Source organism: Monodelphis domestica, chromosome 1 (assembly GCF_027887165.1).
Source record: "Monodelphis domestica isolate mMonDom1 chromosome 1, mMonDom1.pri, whole genome shotgun sequence".
NCBI lineage: Eukaryota > Metazoa > Chordata > Mammalia > Didelphimorphia > Didelphidae > Monodelphis > Monodelphis domestica.
Window position 1 is genome coordinate 166,767,814 of NC_077227.1, and position 21,596 is coordinate 166,789,409.

At 36.3% G+C, this 21,596-nt stretch overlaps 1 protein-coding gene across 1 annotated transcript in view; it reads left to right on the plus strand.

Moving 5' to 3' along the window:
• Positions 1 to 21,596, plus strand: part of ADAM10 (ADAM metallopeptidase domain 10) — a 140,681-nt gene that overhangs the window by 37,186 nt on the left and 81,899 nt on the right. Inside the window, exon 3 of the mRNA XM_007479669.3 lies at positions 19,003 to 19,121. Within this exon, the coding sequence (XP_007479731.1) occupies positions 19,003 to 19,121 (119 nt within the window). The remainder of the gene's footprint in view (positions 1 to 19,002; positions 19,122 to 21,596) is intronic.

The window sequence follows — 21,596 nt, forward strand, 5'->3', positions numbered from 1 at the left end:
TTCCTTCTTGGAGTCAGTACTGTGTATTGCCTCCAAGACAGAATAGTGGTAAAGGCTAGGCAATGGGGGTTAAGTGACTTGCCCAGGGTCACTCAGTTGGGAAGTGTCTGAGGCCAGATTTGAACCTAGGACCTACCATCTCTAGGCCTGACTCTCAATCCACTGAGCTAACCACCTCCCCCCCACCAACCCTTTTAAGTAAGTGTTTTAGACCCAGTGGAATTGCTTGCCAGCTCAGGGAGGTGGGGAGGGAAGAACATGAATTATGTAATCATTGAAAAATATTCTAAGTAAATTAAAAAAAAATAAGCAGTAGATTTAATGATCTCTAAAATCCATTTCAACTTGAGACCCTGTGGATTCCTAAGACACTAAAACTTATAACCTTTAGACTAGTTATGGCACTTGAAATAGAGAAGTAAGCAGAATATGGTTATATTCCCTTCATGTCTAATACTTTTTTATGTTCAGTAAAAAATTGTTAAGGTAAGGTGGTGTGGTTGTTACCAGATATTTAGTTATTGAATTTCCTGTCTCATATTGGGGCAGCATTTTAAATTAATCTTGTATGGCCTAAACTGCCCAACCAATCACTATTAAAATACTTTTTTATGAGAAAATGTGCTTTGATTTCTAAACAATTGATTTACAAATGAACTTTTGGAATATGATTCATTTTTTAGTGCAAGATATCCTCCATAAGACAGTTCTTACCCTGAAGGTAATGTTGAATTGCAATAATAAGACTGGTAATATGAAAAAGATAATTAGAGAACAGCTGGGTGCTACCAGGTGTATATACTTTGTCTACAAGCACAAACTCCATCGAGGAGGAGTTAAGCCAGAAAACTTTTAAAGGAAGATAGAAATTTGATCTGGGTATTGAACAAAGTTAAGGAAAATGGTTCTTAAGAGATAGGAGACAAAAGAAGAGATGGTTAAAGATAAATATGTTGAGATAGAGAAGAAAGGAAAAGGAATTCACATAGTGTCCACATAAATAATGAATTGTATAGTGAGATTGAATTAAAGACTTAAGGAGCATAGAAGGTTTGAGTTAATTGTTTTGAAGAATATAATAGAGAATGAAATACTGATAGAGGGGTCTTTTATGCCATTCTAAAAGAAAAGAAAAATGTTAGGGTTTTCTTAATACTGAGAAATTTTCTTACTTTTCTGTCCTGTGCTGTCATCTTTGAGCAACTTATAAGCATTTTTTTTTCTGCCATAGATTTGTGACCAATGTCTCTGTTCCCCTGTTTCTTCACACCTCAGTGGTCATCCTCTTCCTTGGACTATGATTGGGGTCTGTATATAGGCAATACAACAGTCTTGAACACAGTGTACCAGGAAAGGGACTTATCCTTTTCACCAGTTTTCTGACCTCTCTTACTATTTGTGGGCTGAGCTCTGAAAGGTGCTGCTGCTGATTCAGTTGTCCCAAGGCTTTCTACTCCTTTGCCCAACTGCAGCCTGCTCTACAGGGAATTGGTGCTAGACCAGGCTTTACTCTCACTCTGATGTGACAGTTTTCCTGCTGACCTTCTATATTGTGTTGGGTAGGAAAATTGTTTCATTTCATCCCTTTGTGGGTTCTACTGCTCCAGAATTTGTTTTGAAGTGTTAAAGTTGTTTAGTGGGAAATTTGTGAGAGCCTAGGCAACCCCCTCCCTTTTTTTCTACCATTTTTTTCTCTTCATTTGAATTAGTTTATTTAGTCAATTTAGAACATTATTCCTTGGTTACAATGATCATGTTATTTCCCTCCCTCCTCTCCACCCACCCTTCCCACACTCAACACACAATTTCATTTGGTATTACTTGTGTCCTTGATTAGAACCTATTTCCATGTTGTTGATGTTTGCACCAGGATGTTCATTCAGGGGCTACATCCCCAACCATATCCCTTTGACCCATGTTATCAAGCAGTTGTTTTTCTTCCATTTTTCTACTCCCACAGTGTTTCCTCTGAATGTGGATAGTAGTTTTTCTCATAGATCCCTCCAAGTTGTTCAGGATTACTGCATTGCCCCTAATGGAGAAGTCGATTACATTTGATTGTACCACAGTTTATCAGTCTCTGTGTACAATGTTTTCCCGTTTCTGCTCCTCAAACTACATCAATGCAAAGAGGTTGTTCTAGTCCCCATGGAATTCCTACACTTTATTATTCCTTTGAGCACAATAGTATTCCATCACCAACATATACCACAATTTGTTTAGCCATTCCCCAATTGAAGGGCATCCCCTCATTTTCCAATTTTTGGCCACCACAAAGCGCAGCTATAAATATTTTTGTACATGTCTTTTTCCTTATTATCTCTTTGGGGTACAAACCCAGCAGTGCTATGGCTGGATCAAAGGGTAGACAGTCTTTTAGTTCCCTTTGGGCATAGTTCTAGATTGCCCTCCAGAATGGTTGGATCAGTTCACAACTCTACCAGCAATGCATTAATGTCTCAACTTTGCCACATCCCCTCAAGCAATGATTACTTTCTGCTGCCGTCATGTTAGCCAATCTGCTAGGTGTGAGGTGATATCTCAGAGTTGTTTTGATTTGCATTTCTCTGATTATAAGAGATTTAGAAGACTTTTTCAAGTGCTTATTAATAGTTTTGATTTCTTTAACTGAAAATTGACTATTCATGTCCCTTGCCCATTTATCAATTGGAGAATAGTATAATTGGTTTCGCTCTTTATAAATTTGAGTAATTAGACCTTTGTCAGAGGTTTTTGTAATGAAGATTGTTTCCCAATTTGTTGCTTCTGTAAAAAATAGACTCAAATACAGGACTACAATCCCCACAAGACTTTGCTCCACTTCCCCAAAATGCTTTGTAATCTCACGGGAATTCTGAGGTGGGCCGAGATCAAGGAAGGATTTAAGCTGGTGGCAAAGGTTTTTGGGTCTCTTTTTTGGACTTCTGTTTTGGAGCAGAGTCGTCTCTTCCATGATGTGAGGTTATTTTGTCTAGGCCTCTGACCTAGGCACATGTTTCTTACTTGTATATTCTTTAATCCTTAATCCTTAATAAACCTTTAAAAAATATAATACTCCTTGCAGAGAGAAACTAATTTCAGATGCCTCAGTCTCCCCATATTCCTAAATTTTAATCTTTACAGTTTGGCGACCTAATGGGAAAAAAAACCTCAATCTTCTGATTTCTTTTCTGATCTTTTGTTAATCTTTAATAGCTAGTACCTAGAAAAAAAAATTTTTTTTTTTGAGCCACATCTCTCTAGCTAAGGTTTTTTTTTTTTTTTAAACCCTCGAAAAGCTGCAGTGCTCAAATCAGACCTGTTGTGTTTGCCGCCCACCTGGCCCCTGGCTGCTAAGTTCTGCCTGCCTGCTTCTCCTTCTTCTGCTCCTGGCCTCTCATCTGGTGCCCGAGCTTTCGACCCTGTTTGTCTGCGCTCCGGCTCCCGGCCCTGCCCACCCCGCAGTCTTTCTCTTGATCACCTGGCCCACCTGATTCAACCAAGATTGCAATCACCTAGTGACCTGCCTGCCCAACAAACCCAGTTCCTTGGAGCAGATCACTCAGGACTCATTTCTATCAGCAGTATTGGCTCCACGTGGGCGGCCTGGGCTCCATGTGGACTGGGGCAGGAGGAGGTATCAGAGCACGGGAGAGAGAAAAGGGAGAGGAGAAGAAACAGATTTTTTCAAACAGAAACTTAAAAAGCAATGGGCTGTTTAAAAGGATACCTTTTGACTTTTCTGGTAATTTTCATTGATTTTTACCCGCCTGTCAGGGAGCAGATTCATCCCAAAGATTCAACTTTAACTTTGAAGGGGCAAATGGGTGGCTAAACAAACTGGGAGCCAGACCTGAGGACATGCAGTCCTGGGTTAAAATCTGGCCTCAGATTCTTCCCCTCTGTGGGGCCCTGAGCAGACCCCTTAGACCCCATTGCTTAGCCCTTACCACTCTGCCTTCTGACAATAGACATTTAAATGGATAAGAACCCAAGGAACTTTGGAGAGACTAAAGGCTATATTTATATTCTAAGGCATTTCAGACTCCAATGGTTTCTAAAAATCTCTGTATTCTATTGCATTTTTTGTTATGGTTTAACTGTGGTTTTAAGTTCATATATTACTGGATTCAATATTATTCTGCTTGAACTGAAGGTTGATTGAATTTTATTTTGAATGTACTGAGTTTTGAAATTCTGTTGTTTTTCCCCTGTAACTGTGCTGAACAAATATTATTGTAATTAAGCCCATATGGAAAAAAAAACAGCCTTTCTATTTTGACTTTGTAAATTATCACATAGATGGACTTCAGAACTGGTTATAATTGTATTAACAACCTTAGAAAAATTTAATGTGCTTGATACCTCAAATGATTTGATTTTAAGGGTTTTTTAAATATGATTTTTGGAATTTTTTTTTAACAATCTCCGGTTATTTTTGCCTACCCCTACTGTGAGGTAAGGCCAATAGTAGCTGAAGTGAAATACATTTTATAACCCCCAACCTTCCCACATTTCTAAATATGTGAATGGAAGTTGGGCAGTTAATCTCAGGGCATTTGTATCCCTATAAGCCTCCCAAAAAAGGAGCATCCCTTTATTTATACTCTTCAGCTCACTACTTTACTTCTACCAGAATGATATATAGATTTCTTGATTATGTTCTTAACCAAGATGAGTTTTACTTTGTTTTAAAAATATGTTTAAATACCAAGGTTGAAAGATTACTATGTTTGTAAAAATTGTGACAAATGCCCATTAATTCATAGGTTTTAAAAATGTCATACAGCAACTGATGTGAAATTTGAAAATGTGTTTGTTTGCTATTGTAATTAATTGGGCTATGGAGAATTTTGGGGATTTTGATACCTACATATTTGTACTACTGTTCAATTCATTTGCCTTCTACTCACAGTGATCACGGCCAGATATTAAGAGGAAATGGATTTCATTTTTGGTGAGAAGCCTTGCATTTTATATTTTCTTTACTGACACAGAGTGTCAATGATTATAAGCTATATTATATTTTTCTTGCATGTGCAATATACTTTTTCAGTTTTTTTCTCTCTTTTTTATATTTAAATGTGAGATTTAAAATAGTGAAGCCCATAAACTGTAGTGAGTTAAAATGGTGGAAGATATAAATTGTGATAGATATAAGAGAGGGTGAGTAAATTTGACTGCAGAAAATATGTTTCACTACAGTGTCTTGGTTTTTTAATCAAATATAAGGTGGTTGCCAGGGAAATATTCCCAATTATTCAAATACCCAAGTCAACTGGGTTTTATAGAGATTTTAATTAATGCCAATGTGGAATTAAAGAAGAGAGAGAGAGAGAGAGAGAGAGAGAGAGAGAAAGGAAATAAGTATGAAGGGCCTTAAGCCAACATGGCCTAGACCTGATTCTTAAGAGAGAGAGATCAGTCAGTCAGTTTTTTAACACTCACCACAAGGTCTGCCTAAGCAAGGATTCTAGTGACACCAGGCCAGCATCATCTCGGCTGCTTTCACCAGCTCCCTCCTCCATCTGAATGTTTCAGAATCAGTCCTTCCTCAATCTGAATGTTTCAGAATGACCTTCTTAATCTGAATGTTTCAGAATGACCATCAGCTCTTCTCTGAGCTGTTATTTTTAAGGGCAAAATCTCCTATGTCACCTCCCCTAAGTTCTTCCATCTACCAATCACTGTAGATGTTTTCCAAAAGACAGCCCATTTTGAATTCATAGCAGAGTAGATTAATCTCTTTACTAAGTCAGAAAAAAATGCTGCTGTATGGACTAATTTCATTAAGAGAAAACCTCTGAGTAAGTTTTCACCTTTTAGGTCTCAGTAGTTTACAAGTTGCCCCACCTTTATAGGCACCTAGCATCACTTTACTTGGCATAAGTTTATATAAGTGTTTCAAGATTTCTTTTACAGTATTCCTTATGTCATTTATTAGCTATAATAGAAATCGAAATTCAATTGAATTTCTCATCAGTTTCAGGAAGGTGGTGGAAGAGGGGTGGAAAAGAATATAAATCATGTAACCATGGAAAAATATTCTAAATAAATTAATAAAATAATAAATTCATAATTTGTTTTGCCATTCTTTAATTGATAGATAGCTCCATAGTTTCTAAGGTTTTTGCTCTAACAAAAGGTTACTTTAAATTTTTTGTATTTATTGATATTTTTCCTTTTATTTTTCATTCATTTGGGGTATGAGCCTAATATTGGTAGAGGTGGGTTAAAATTCATTGACTTTTTTGGTGTAATTTTTAATTGCTTTTTCAGAATGATTGAAATCAGTCACAACTTTTGAACATTATTATTAATGCATTTCTGGGATTTTATTAGTTTTTCTTAGCCCCATTATCTCATTTTGACATAACCAATTTATGATCTTTTCCAAATTTCTATTTTTGTATAATTGATATTTTGAACTAAAATTTATGATTTTAACTTTGAAATCTAAAAATTAAGTTATAATTTTTCATTCTAACTTTTTGTGACAAATAAAAATATAAAAGACTTAGAACCTGTAAAAATCTATTTACCTCATTTTACAAATGAATAAACTGAGACACTGTCTTATTTAGTGAATTGTTAAGTTTGCAGAGGTAAATAAATTGTTGGGAAAACATTTCTCTAAGGTAGAATATTAAGTTCAGAAAGAATAAATTATATTGATCACTTAACAGGGCAACCAGCCCGTATTAGATAGTTCACCGGGCTAGTTCAGTAGTCCATGGCAGTAGAAGTCCCTTGCTTGTTACATATGTCGAATTGTATATGTTTTCTCTTTCCTTTACAAATTAAGAGCCAAAGTATTTAACCCAATGGAATAAGATAGAAATATTTACTGGGAATTATTATCTATTCCATATTGAGTTTTGCTGTGTAGTTACTATGTATTAGAAAGTCATCACACTTGCCAGGAATGCTGTCCCAAGATTCCTTTCTTAGTTTCCCTTGTGCATATTTGTGGTGTTGTAGATTGGCCCTTAAGTAAATCTAACCTCTGGGTAGAAGCCTTTTCAATCTATAGTTATCTCTTGAATAAGGAGGACGAAGTTGGAGGGCAGTTCACACTATGAGATTACTACCACATGCACGGAATATGAAAACCTTATCTTTTGGTTTGGAGACTGAGTTTCGAGAGACTGTTTTTGAGTTGTCTTTGCTTTTTGCTATGGCGAAGCTATGCCAAGAAAGGACCAACTCTTGACACATCTTTATTTCCCAACTGGATACACTCATTTTGGACTTCTTAGAATGTTTTACCATGCTCCCAGTAAGCTTATCTTTGGGAATCTCATCATCTTAGAAGATCCAATCTGCCTGGGTACTCAAACCTCATTGGAAGTGCCTCTGCCTCTCTGACTGGAAAATAGATCCAGATACTACTCAATGTACATTTAAAAATGGCAGATAGGAGAGCTTCTGACATGTTAAATATGTGTATAGTGTAATGGAGGAAATAAGTTTTATGATTCATAAAGATTTAATACATTTCCAAGTATCATTTTAAATGTTAGTAATTGCTCTATTGGGTAGTATTTTGCTGGTGTACTCAACCTAACTTTTCCTAATCTATTATGAAACCTGTCAGGTTAACAGTTAAAATATAATTTTAATATTGGATTTGTTTTATTTCTGCAGTGTTGCATTATTCATAAAATAAAATTCAGGTTCATATTTTCCCCTTCAATCTCTTTTGTTTTCTTTTTTATACTTCTCTTGTCATTCATTGTCAGTTTTTTTCCTTTGGAGCATTATGCTCCCTTAGTTGGGTATATGATTCTTGGTTGTAATCCTAGATTCTTTGCCTTTTTGAATATCATATTTTGCATTTTGGGCCTTTTAATGTAGAAGCTTCTGGGTCCTGTGTTTTCCTTGACTTTATTTTTGGTCAATTCTGCTCTATAAGGAATTGTTTTCTTCAGTTTATTTTTCAGCCTCCATTTCTATTTGGCCTGTTGTTCTTTAATTTCTTTTTAAGTTCTTCCAGGGGTATCTTTGGGATTAGACCCCCTTTAACACTATCCTTTTGAGGCTTCATATGTTTTGGTTTTGCCATTGTCTTTTGAGTTTGAATTCCATCTTCTCTATCACAAAAGAGTCTTTCGAATGCCAGGTTTTTCCTTTGACTTTTGCTCATTTTTCTAGGGTTTTATTTTTTCGTTAATTTATTTTTGTTTATTAGATTTCCTTCATGTTGAAATTCTGCTCTGCTCCTGGGTTAGAGGTATCACTGTTTGAAGTTTGGAGTATAGTCTGGTCTGATGCTTGTGGTGCTTGGCTTTCTTTGGGATCCACAGTATACACTTTGAGCAGGTGGCCTGACTAGATTTCATTTCCTCTGCTTTTGGTTTCCTTGTCCTGTGAACTGTGCTAATCCCTGCTCTGCTGGTTCATTGCTCTGGGCAGTGTGGAGTGTACTTGGATGATCCTTTGTGTATGTCACACTCATTGGGCTACTCTACCTTCTTATCCTACTTAAGACAGGTCCCTCTTGCTTTCCATTGTTTTGACCCTCTGTTTCCTTTTCTTTCTTTCTTTCTTTCTTTCTTTCTTTCTTTCTTTCTTTCTTTCTTTCTTTCTTTCTTTCTTTCTTTCTTTCTTTCTTTCTTTCTTTCTTTCTTTCTTTCTTTCTTTCTTTCTTTCTTTCTCTCTTTCTCTCTTTCTCTCTTTCTCCTCTTTCTCTCTTTCTCTCTTCTTTCTCTCTTTCTCTCTTTCTCTCTTTCTCTCTTTCTCTCTTTCTCTCTTTCTCTCTTTCTCTCTCTTTCTCTCTTTCTCTCTTTCTCTCTTTTCTCTCTTTCTCTCTTTCTCTCTTTCTCTCTTTCTCTCTCTCTTTCTCTCTTTCTCTCTTTCTCTCTTTCTCTCTCTCTCTCTCTCTCTCTCTCTCTCTCTCTTTCTCTCTTTCTCTCTTTCTCTCTTTCTCTCTTTCTTTCTCTCTTTCTCTCTCTCTCTCTCTCTCTTTCTCTCTTTCTCTCTTTCTCTCTTTCTCTCTCTCTCTCTCTCTCTTTCTCTCTCTCTCTCTTTCTCTCTTTCTCTCTTTCTCTCTCTCTCTCTCTCTCTTTCTCGCTCTCTCGCTCTCTCGCTCTCTCTCTCTCTCTCTCTCTCGCTCTCTCGCTCTCTCTCTCTCTCTCTTCCTTTCTTTCCTTCTTTCTTGGCTTGGGCAAACTGGGAATATGACTTTTATTATCTCATCTTCTAGGAGTGGAACCTATTTGTGTCTTCAGGAAAATTTAAAGATTATTTTAAGATTTGCCATTTTAAAAATAAAAAAAATTTTTTTTGGTTGACAAACCCCTCTTCCCCCATTTGGTTTTTATATCATCTTCATTTGTCGTTTCCCCTCCTCTATCCTGAAAGCCTGGGAAGAGGGAGCTATACATTGCATTTCATAGAGCACTGGGCATGGAGTTTGGAAAATCTGAATTCAAATCCAGACTTTAATTAATGAGTTAATTAACATAATTAATATGACCCTTGCACTTATCTTCCTGTTTCTTCAACTATAAAATGCAGATAATAAAAGCACCAAGATTCTAGGACTGTTTTAAGGATCAAGTGAAATAATACCAAGTTCTTAGTACAATGCTGGTTAACAGATGTTGTCTTCCTTCTTTCTCTTTTAAGAAAACAAATAATATGGGCAGCTAAGTGGCTCAGTGGATAGAGAGCCAGACCTGGAAAGCAGAGGTCCTGGGTTCTAATCTGGTTGTAGATACTTTCCAGCTATGTGACCCTGGGCAAGTTGTCTAGCCATTACTTCTCTCCTTCCTTTGAACCAATACTTAGTACTGATTCTAAGATTTTAAGAAATGGTTGGAAAAAAAGAATTTAAAAAAAAGGTGAGGGGGATAGTTCAGGATATCAAACAACAAATTTACATGTTTAACAGTATATGTAGTAGTCTAAACTCATAGTTCTTTCCTCTGCAAATGAATTAGGGATATACACTTCTTCCTCACTCGTGAAATCTTCATTTAGAATCCCTAGTTTCCTTCAAAGCTCAGCTCATTACCTACTACATACATGAGGCTTTTCTTGATTCTCTCCACATATTACCTAGTTTATATCTTGAATATACTTTGGGAACATAATGTAGTAGGCAGAGATCTGGCCAAAATTTGGAAGTCTTTGATTGAGGTCATAATTTTGACACAACCTGGATAATTATGATCTTAGGCAAAGTATTTAATCTCTGAATATCCCAGGCCAATTCTTTAAGATTTTTAGGCTCCTGAAGGATTAAAGATCTGAATTTGTAGTTGTGTTCCATGTACCAATGACATGAAAGTTCTTATCCAAAAAAACCTTAAAATATTTATTTTATATATACTATTTTTGTGTGTAGACTTTGCTACATATCTTCTTATTTTAGAATGCAAGTTGAGGTAAAAAACTTGGACTTTTCTTTTGTTTCCTTAGCACCTAGCATTATTTCTAGTATATAAATATGTGCTTGTTAAATTATTTTGTCCTTCAATTTTTCCTTTTAAATCACCTGCTTTTCCCTTCATAGTCATTCCTCTTCAGAGAACTATAAATAAAACCTTATAAAATATTTAAAAAAATAAAAGGAATAATGGTAAAGAGAAAGAGGAGAAGAAAAACCCCAAATGACAATACATTGAAAAATTAGATCATGTCCAGTAGTCTTTATTTTTTTTATATTGACCACTATAAAGCAGGTGATGAGTCACACAAGGAATAGTGTCTGTCTTTTCATCATATTACTTCTTGGAGCTAAATTCTTCTTCATATTTTATACCATTTAGGTTTAGTTATTTTATGGTGGTTGTACTTTCGATTTCCATTATTATTAGTTTATGTGTATTGTTTCCTTGGCTGTGTTTATTTCTCTATCATAAATGTAATTCTTTCCATTGTGAGATTAACACTAATATCCAAGTATTATATAAGATTTATTAATAATCACTTGAAATAGAAGAAATAAAAAGATAAAAAGTAAAGCCTTAGTGAAGAGAAATTTTCCCGACCCCAATCATGGGAGAAGAGCATGAGAGGTGGGGTTACAGAAATAGAGGTGGGGTTACAGAAATTTTATCTCTAAAATGTAAGGAAGTAAAGTGAGGATGAAAGTTGGATTCCTGGAAATGGAGTCCTGGAAATAGGAGCCCCCTATGATTCCAATGGATAACAAGCATGTTGAAATCTCCCAGGTTTACATGCCTAATTTACACATGCAATCAGTACACATATACAACTTAAAAGATCTTCAACTAGAGCTACACAAATATCACACTTTAAAGGGGAAATTGCAATAAGTGTGGATAAGAGGGAAATAAAAGAGAAAAAGAACTGAACCAATGATTGCTACGTGCATTGACAAATAATTTGGGGCCAGTCCCCATTGGCATGAGAATGTATATTGAAAACATATTCAGCCCCCCACAGTTCAAATCAGCATACCCTAATGTTCATTCTGGATCTTTTGGTACAGTGTGTGGTTTCTGCAGGCTTCTTTATGGCACCTTTGCCAAACAGTTCACTTTTTTGGATTCGGGGAGGTAGCAAGTTTCTTATCCTAAAGACATCTTGGCAACAAAAGCTGCTATGGCTTGAGTATGAAATTCTTCAGGCCATCTGGTCAGCTGATCTACTATGACCAGACAAAATTTATACTGTCCAGCTTTTGTATAGTGATAAAATCAATTTGCAGGTGTTCAAAAGGTGTTTAAGACACAGGACATCCACCAAAAGCTTTGTCATGAAAGGCATACTAATTGAATCCTTGGCAGGTAGGGTGGGCTGTACATACTTTAGAGGCTATGGTATTTATGCCGGGGGTTTATCATACTCACAATGCCCTAGGTACCAAAGTGAACATTTTGTGAATGGACTGGCGAAATTGATGATAAAAACCACAAAGAAAAGGGGTTTTCCTTCACATGATACTCGTACTCCATTTATCAACTTTGCTTTAAATTTATGCTTCCATTTTTCCACTTCCTTGTCATTATAAGAAAAGGACAAATTTAAGTCATTACTAGTTTCCAATGTTAAAATTACTTAATTAACTCAGGCTCTTCTAAGACCATTAGCTTTACAACAGTATCTGCGCAGTCATTCTTCCTGGAGACAGAGTCAGTGCCACCTATATGAGCAGGGCAATGAACTACACCTAGGGCTTCAGGAAGCTGAAGGGCAGAAAGAACTTCGTTAATAATTTCTGCATTTGCTATTCATTTTCAAGCTGATATTAAAAATCCCCTTTTAAGCCATCTCATACCCACTGCATGACATATTTTAAATGAATATCTAGAGTCTGTGTAAATTTTTGCTTTCTTACCTTTGGCAATAATACAGGCATATTTTTGAGCTATCAGTTCTGCACCTTGAATACTTATATTTGAGGGCATTGAAGCTGATCACAGAGGGGCAAATTCTGTGACTGTAGCAGCTTCAGTGTAGCATATGCCATCCCACATGAATGAAGAACCATCAGTGAATAAGTCTGGATTGTCTAAAGGAGTATTCAGTAGTATCTTGAGGTTTTTCTGCCATGGACACTAAAGATTCCCAACTCTCCAAACATTCTCCTAAAACTGATGAGTCAGGAAGCAAGGTTGCAGGATTAAGAACTATACAGCATTTGAAGGAAATATTTTCATTACCTAACAATATTACCTCATACCTTGCAGATCTCTGAACAGATAATGCTTGTGTTCTGTGTCATAGCAACAATGCTTCAACTTCATGTGGGTACGTTATGGTTAAAGTGCATCCCAATACTAAATCATCAGATTTAGTTACTAGCAAGGCTATTGCAGCTATTCCTCTAAGACATGGTGGTGCTCCTGAAGCAACTTGGTGCTGTTCAAGTCCAAAAGTTTGAGTTAGAACACCTGAAGCTACTCCTCTCTGTTCATGTACATACAAAGTAAATGGCTTGTGGTAATCTGGGATCCCTAGATCAGGGGCAGACAGAACAGCCTGTTTTAATTTAGAAAGAGCTGACAGGTGTTCTGCCTCTAATTTAAGCATTTCAGGGACTGAATTTTTTTTTGTTAGTGCTGTTAGGGGTTTAGTGATTTCCCCAACCTTGTTGCTCCAAGAATTGCCCTTGCCTGTTTCTTAGTGGAGGGTGCTCAATTTCTGAATATCTTCAATTCGCTTAGGGCGCCAGCAGTTAAAATGAACCCAAAATATTTTACTTCGGGGACACATTGTTAAGCGCCTTTTAGACCTTGTGGCCTCTCATGCAGTTCTAAAACGTGATGTTTGCTTTCTTTCTGGCATACGGAGGCATTTGGTGAGGCCGAGAGCAAATCATCCACATATTGAATTAAATTCTTAAATTTAATATCTGTGTCTTGACTAAAAATTTGTGAGAACAATGTAGGATTGTATACGAACCCTTGTGGCAGTTGACACTAGGTCCACTGCAACCTTTCCTGGTAAAGGCAGATATATTCCTGGAATTTTAATCAATTGTTATTGAGAGAAATGATGAGCCCAAGTCTAATTCAGTAAAGTATGTGGCTGTGCTAGAAATATAGGAGATAATTGTGTTTGGTTTTGGAACCACAGCATTTTTTTTTTAATAACATTAGTATTTACAACCCTTAAGTCCTGGAAAAATCTATAGACAATTTTCCCAATGGGACCTGATTTTTCCTTTTTTACAGTTAGGATGGGTATGTTATATTCAGATTTGCATGGAATTATTTATTATTCCTTGCTCAATTAATGAATTTATTACTGGGATAATTCCCTCAATTGCCTCTTGATAGAAGGTACCAAGGAATGGAAGTAGGTGGACCACCTCTTCTCCTAATTTGAACAGGAACAGCTGATTTAAGTAGGTCAACATCAGAAGATGATGTGGAATAGAGAGACTCTGGTATATCAGGTGGGATTTCAGAAGTGGGAGTGGGAGGCTCCTCTGTCTACTGACTGTCTGAAAGAAGTACATGAAGAAAATCTAAGGATTCTTCAGGCAATTCTAGTGAAATAGAGACATCTGGAGAGCAAGTTATTATGACACTAAGCTTGCATAAAAGATCTCTCCCTAGCAAATTGTTAGGGGAGCTAGGCATTAGACGGAAAGAATGTTCTACTGCTAAGGGTCCTACAGATAACATTTGAGGGGAAAACATTGGGACCATTAGCGGTGTCCCTGAAACCACAACAACATTTAGTGAGCCAAGGGAATGACAATCAGAATCAGGTTTACTGATCAATACAGATCTGGAGGTTCTAGTGTCCAGAGGCAATTATATCTATTTCAATCTTTCAGGTTTATATGAAGTTCATTACTATGGGGGGAGTGGATAGGAATAACTGGTGTTAAAACATCAGAGTCTGGGAAATCAAAGGTTTCACTCTCTCATTCCAGAGTCCTTATCCCCCCCCCCCAACCCCCCACACCCTCACACTGAGGGGCATTTTCACCCTGATTTTGGCATGGACAAGTCTCACTTTGGATATATTGTTGTTAGGCATTTTCTTGTGAGTTGTTTTCCTCACTTGGATTATTATTTCTAGTTATAATCCCTTGAATCAACTTCTTATACGTCATCATTGTGTGACCCCTTTTTGCATAGAAGTGACATGTAAGTGATTGATTTTTGAATTCCTACAAAGGGTCAATGGCCACTGCTTGACCTTTTTTCTTTTTTCAAATCTTTCATTTAAAAGTTTTTATTTCCTTCCATAATGTCTCTACTAATTCATTGGTCTCATCATTTTTTTGTCCCCATAAATGGGGACTCTCCTCACTTCCTTAAAGTCCATATTAGTGCAATTTTGGCAGTTTGTCTTAAAATAATTTTTCACCGCTTTGCAATAGTTTTATATGAATCTTCTAATTTGCTGGATATCTCTCTTTTGGAAATCTTTAGATCTATGTATTTTTCTTTTATCTTATATGTCTATCCATATACTGGGAAGGAGTTTCCTCCTCTTATTGCTTATGACTCTCAAAACTTGGTCCATGTATCCGGCCTATCAGAACAATCTCTCATTGCTTTGAGCAGTGCCTCTTTAGCCTGGCATGATTGTAAATAATCCCCTTCCTCATTAATATCCCATATAGGATCACACACAGGCCAATCAACCACATTCTTTTCATGGGTTTTATTAACAAGAGAAATAATTTCATTTTTCTCTCTGTCAGAGTTTGGAGCAAGTTTTGTGTGTCCAACTATGAAGGATCATATGTAAGAAAAATGTTGTCAGGCTTCTTAATGATCTCAATATGTTCATCCTCGAAAGAAGGTGTATTTTGCTTGAATCTCTTAATATCTTGTGGTATAAAAGGTTACCACTTTTCCATCTTTATTTAAGGTGGGCACTTCCCTTAAGAGGAAAATTACTTTAATGGAATTATTTTCATTTCTCATCTTTTGGCTGGTTGTGTTGCTACAAAGTAAAGGGTGTAGTCAGAGGACCTGATGAGGTGAGAGTTGGTTTGGGGATGGGGAGGACTGTGGGCTGGAAGGAGGAACAGGAAAACAGCCAGTAGCTCCACAAGCTGAGAGAAGAGGCATTCCACTTGAGGCATAGATGAGGAGGAATCTTCCTTTTTCATCTTGAGACAAGTCAGGAATTTTTCAAAATTTTCCATTTGGGTCTGTAATTTAAGGAGGCTAGCTTTCTTTTGTTTATTCTTTTTTATTCCTTTATTATTTTTTTTTATTAAAACACTTACCTTCCATCTTGGAGTCAATACTGTATATTGGCTCCAAGGCAGAAAGAGTGGTAAGGGCTAGGCAATGGGGGTCAAATGACTTGCCCAGGGTCACACAGCTGGGAAGTGTCTGAGGCCAGATTTAAACCTAGGACCTCCCATCTCTAGGCCTGACTCTCAATCCACTGAGCTACCCAGCTGCCCCTCTTTTGTTCATTCTTGAGGAGAAGTAAAGTAGGAATTGTCCAATGAAAATAAAGAATCCCAGGAACAGAATTAAATAGAGCTATTCTGTACTAGGAAGCTTTTCTATCTCAATAAAATTCCCTGCTAACAAAAGTTTTTCCCTTAAATTGATAACCATGTTTGCTAGCATTGTTAATCATCAGATAAGCTTTAAGGCTTTTGATTACAGGGGAAACAAAAGACACTTACTTGAAGTTAAAAAAAAAAACAGACAAAAAAACCTCAGTATTCTTTCATCCTCTCCTCCAGAGGGGCTAAACCACCAGTGAGACCGAAAGGGTATTTGAATAGAAAATACAGGCTCCATCTGATGTTTGGGTCAGGAAACCCCAGGTGGCTAGTTTCCAAAAATTTTGGCTCCAAATCCACTGACCTGCTCCATGCTCCAACTCCTATGCTGGGTTTGGGTTTTAGGTTATAGAGGGTGGCACAAGACCCCTCCCTTCCACCCCCCATGCCAGCTAAACCTCAAAGTTTCTACCCTCTCAGTCAGGAGTATTAAAAAAAAAAAAACTCTAGGGCCTGCATAAAAATTGGCTTGGAAGTTAGGAGTTGGATGGGGTGGCCAGTGTATAAGGGGCTGTTACCTTACTCTCTGAAATGCTGGTATAAAAACCTCCTCAGTTGCAATTAGAATCTTCAAGTGGCTATCCTGTATGAGAGACCCACATGGGGGTAGGATGAGGTGTAACCTGGACCAGAGGAAGGAGGGTAATACTGGCCACTCAGGTAGGGGAAATAGATACTTTACCTCCTCTGTGGAGACTCAAAGAATCAGCTGTGGGAGCCAGCAGCTTGGAACAACTCACAGGGGAACTCAGTACAGGTAGAGACATTCCTACTCCTTTCTCCTGGTGTGCAGGTCCCCACCATAAGGAAAACTCTCTCTCTCTTTTTTTTTTTAAACCCTTACCTTCTGTTTTGGAGACAATACTGTGTATTGGTTCCAAGGCAGAAGAGTGGTAAGGGCTAGACAATGAGGATTAAGTGACTTGCCCAGGGTCATACAGTCTGAGGCCAGATTTAAACCTAGGACTTCCCATCTCTAGGCCTGACTCTCAATCCACTGAACCACCCAGTTGCCCCTGAAAACTTTCTTTACTCAAAGCGTGTCTTAAAAAATAATCGAGAATTCTTTTTCAACTTCACTGGTTTTCAGAAATATAAGATTAAAATTAACATTCCGTAACTCAAAAGTATTCAATTTTTATATAAGATTTATTAATAATCAGTTTAAGTAGAGGAAATGAAAAGACAAAAGTAGAGCCTGAGTGAAGAGAAGTTTTCCTGACCATGATATCGGTAGAAGAGTGTGAGAGGTGGGGTTACAGAAATTTTATCTCCAAAAAATCATCTCTCCAAAACGTGATGATGTAACTTGAGGATGAATGTGGAATTCTGTTAAATCAAGTCCTGGGTTACAAAATTTTCATTACACACCATGCTTTTTTAAAATGTAGGGATTAAACTCATGTTTGGACTAAACATAAGAGAATGTGGTCATTGATTTAAAAAATTAATACAGCTCAAGTCAAAATGACTTTTTAGCAACTTTATTTACAAACAGCGAAAGAGAGAAAGCAGAGAAATATAAAAGGAGGGTAGAGAAATTATCTAATATAACACTAAGTATTTGCTCCTTCACCTGGCTCCACTCCAGCAGAGGTAATTAAACCCAACTGGAGGACCCAATGATGAATTAAACAAGAATTTTACTCACAATACCTCCTCTGAGAGTGTGGCCTCTCCATATGCTAATCTCTGTAGATGTCAGGAAAGGAGGGTCAGCTTTTTTTCACTCACCCAATCTGAAGTCCAAAGCTGCAGTCCCTATACAAATGGGAAGGTCCAAGTGAAAGTCTTAACAGAAGCAGTTCAAGTTTCCAGTCCCAGGTCCTTCAAATTGAAGATTCAGGATGAAGACTTCTTGGACAGGAAGTTCATCATCTTTTATACTTTTTTTTTGGTGTCACTTCCTGTCCCTTCCTCCACTTTATGGGGATCAATTGTAGTCTTTAAATTTGCTTAGCACTTCTCAAGGGGCAGTCAGTCGCTTCTTGAGTTGTTTACTTACTTTAGTAATTGGTTTGTGAACTTTCCCTACTTAGTGTTACTTTGCTTTTGGTTGATTAAATTTAAAAGTAAGCAAAGGGAGAGTCAATCCCATCTTTATAGCATTCTTCAAACTTTTCATTTCTTACTAAACAATTTGTTCTATAGTCATTTGTTTCTTTTTAAAATTTATGGGTACCTACTTTGTTTCCTAGTCTTTGCTACCACTGAAAATGGTTATGTTGCTATAAATACTGTATTTTGTATGGAGACTTTTTTTTTTTTTGGATAGTGACCTTTTTGGGGTATGTTAGAAATGGATTTTCTGGGTTAAAGAGTATGAACTTTTTTAGTTAATTCATTTCTTTAATACAAAATGTCTTTCTTGGATTATGCCAATTACAGTTTCACTAGCAATGCATTATTAGTATCTCTTTTTCCGCAACTCCTTCTCCAATATTAACTTACGTGTTTTGTCTCTTTTGCCAATATGGTTGGGTATATGATGAGGTCTCAGGGTTGTTTTGATTTCCATTTTTCTTCATATTAGTGAGCAGGAACTTTTCTTTCATAAATTGTTTGCATTTTTGTTTGTTCATATCCTTTGGTCATTATTCCACTGAGAGGGAGAGCTTTGAAGTTTAAAGAGCATATATGCTTAAATTTTAGAGTATATTTAGCAGTGATTAATGAAAGACTGATGAAATGTGATTTATGCCCTACATATTAATATAAAACAAAAAACAAAATTAGTGAGCATGAGAAATTGGGTCAGTTAGTTCGGGCAGTTATCATTGACCAACAATATGTTGATCTTTTATGATGTGGTGAATTGGGGAGGCAAGGCTATTTATGTTTTTAGGTATGTAGAGTTCAGAACATGCTTGCATTTAGTTGTTTAGTAGAATACACAAAATTTTGTCACTGTAAGATTTTATAATTTTATTTTTGTATAAAGATTAATATACAAAGACTTATGAACACATTTATATAACAGTCCATATTTTGTTAGTTTTTATAACTGTTTCAAATTGGAATCTTTTAAATATCAATTTTCCTCCCTAATTTTACAGACATTTCAACCTACGAATGAAGAGAGATACATCCCTCTTCACTGATGACTTTAAAGTAGTAATATCAGATCAAGTACTTGATTATGATACCTCTCATATTTACACTGGACACATTTATGGTAAGTTCAACTTTCGTTTCCGCTTCCCTCAATCCATCTACCCTCCAGTGGGGGAGGGAGGTAGGAAATCCCAATACTGCCAGGTAAAGGAATATTAAAAAAAAAAAACACATAATTTAAAAAGAGAAAAATATTTCTGCAAATGTAAACAGAAATATCAAAAAAGGTGATATACTATCATCTTTATGTATGTATATTTTCCTCTCCTATTTTTAATGCAATCACTATTTTAATGTTAAAATTAGAATGTAAAGTTTAAGTTCCCTCTAATTTTTTTTGTGTTAGATGATTTGTAATAGAAAGCTAGGAATCTCATCATTTTTCCCCCTTATTTCATCAAAGTATTAGTTTTCTTATGTGTTGATGCTATAATAGTTAAAAAGGGGTCACCAAATTATAATAATTATAATTAAATTTTCAGTCTGTTAGTAGTTTCATTACAGCAAAGTAGAGATAGAGATAGTAAAGAGTAGGAAGGAGGTAGAGGGTTGCCTCGCCTACTACCCTAAGTGCTGATGAAATCAAAGCTCACCCTAATATGGTTCCAGTCTTCAGTCAGAAGAGCGGGAGAGTCCCATCAGCAAGAGTGTTTTGAGTAAGAGTCTCCTTCAGCAAGAGTCTTTAGTTAGAGCCTTAGTCTGAATCTGAGTCCCTCCAGAATTCGAGTGGGAATCGTAATGTCCTTTCAACAAGAGCTATCAGCTCCAGAGTCCAAATCCCAGAGAGCAAGTGTGAATCAGAATGTCCCACTTCATGCTTGATCTCACCTTAAAAACATTTTTTCCACCCAGTAGTTCTCCCCCATCACATCTCAGAAACTAATCATAGTTCCTTAATTTGTCTGACTTTGTCCTGGGCCAGTGCTTGTGGGATCAGTTTCCTTTCTCATTGGTTTCAACTTCCTTTCTCAGAGGGTATGTCTATACTTGTAGTCAATGCTAAAGGATCTTCAAGGATTCTTTAAGGAAATTAAGGAAAACAAAGGGAGTGTAATTCTCTTTAAACCTTGTTGAGAATAACAATAAAAAAGATAAAGTTTAATCTCAAATAAAATCTCAAAAAAAAAAAAATCCATAAAATCTGAAAATCCAGAATAGGTCAAAACAAAAGTTCTTTGAACAGTCAAGACAGATGCTACAGAGACTATGATAATGTCTCTAGACTTAATGCATAGTTGAAACTTAAGGAATATAATTATTGGCAGAAGTAATTTTTGACAAAAATTATTCATGAATAAGCCTATAATTGGAGTGGAGTAGTTGTGCAGTGCTGTAAGAGCCAGGCAGACTGAAACAGCAACAGCTGAGTTTTTAAAATTCATTTTCAGGTTTCATATAATATAATTTTCCTGTGGATATCACATTATTTGTGTATATTATAATAATGATTACTAAGTGTCATTACGATGTTCATATACTCTCTTAAGTCTGGCAGGAAATTCAATAACTTTTCAAGAGATTTCAAATTCAAAATGATCCTTGACTTTTATGTTAAAGCTTTATATTTATAAAATTGTTTAGAATATATTAATCCAATTATTGGCTAACACTGTTAGATAAATGAATTTGTTCTTGTATTTACATTTTCTATCAAATAGCACAACTATTTACTAAATTGAATATGTTATATTCCTTGAGCAATTTTTACAATTTTGTTGATATCTATGCCATAAAAGTACTCCAATTCTTCATTATGATGTGGAAATGCCCATAGCCTCTCAAAGAATTTTCCAGTGGAGGTCAAACTCTGGCAGGTTGTAGCCAGGTAGAAAATCTTTGAGTATAAACTCCATGACTGTGTCTGCTGCCTGAGGACTAGCCTTGTTAAATATAGTCCGGCTCATCCATTACCAACAAATTGTCCATCAGATGATTAAGCTTATTTTCTGGCCATAGTAATTCATGAAACAGGCAAAAATGCAAAAATGCCCTCATTCTCTATTCAGCTTCCTCCTCCTATTTCTAAAGTCACCAAGTCAGTGACAAAAATGAAATCTGAAGTCATATAGTTTTTATGTTGCCTACAATTGATCAACTTATTTGTTTATCCTGTTAGGTGCTTGGGATTAACAGACTAAACAAAATATCTTCTGTCCTCTAGTTTATAATCTAATGGGAGAAATAACATATACATTCATAGGTAGGCACAGAAGAGTTATATGAATTAACTTTGAGACTCTAAAATCTTGTGGATGAGGGTAGGTATAGTACTTGAACAGTATCTTAAAGAATACCATGAAGTTCAGTAAGCAGAAGTGTGGAGAGACTCCTTTCTAGATATTGAGGACACTTTTATCATAGATATGAGATAAAAGATTTATATGTCAGAAACAGCAAAACAAATTTTAGCTGGACTATGGAGGTATGTAATGTGTACTAAGGGTAGAAAGATAGATTAGAAACAGACTATGGAGGATCTGAAAAGCCAGAGAATCAAGTTTACATTTTTTTATTTGAGCCAGCAAGGAGTCATTGA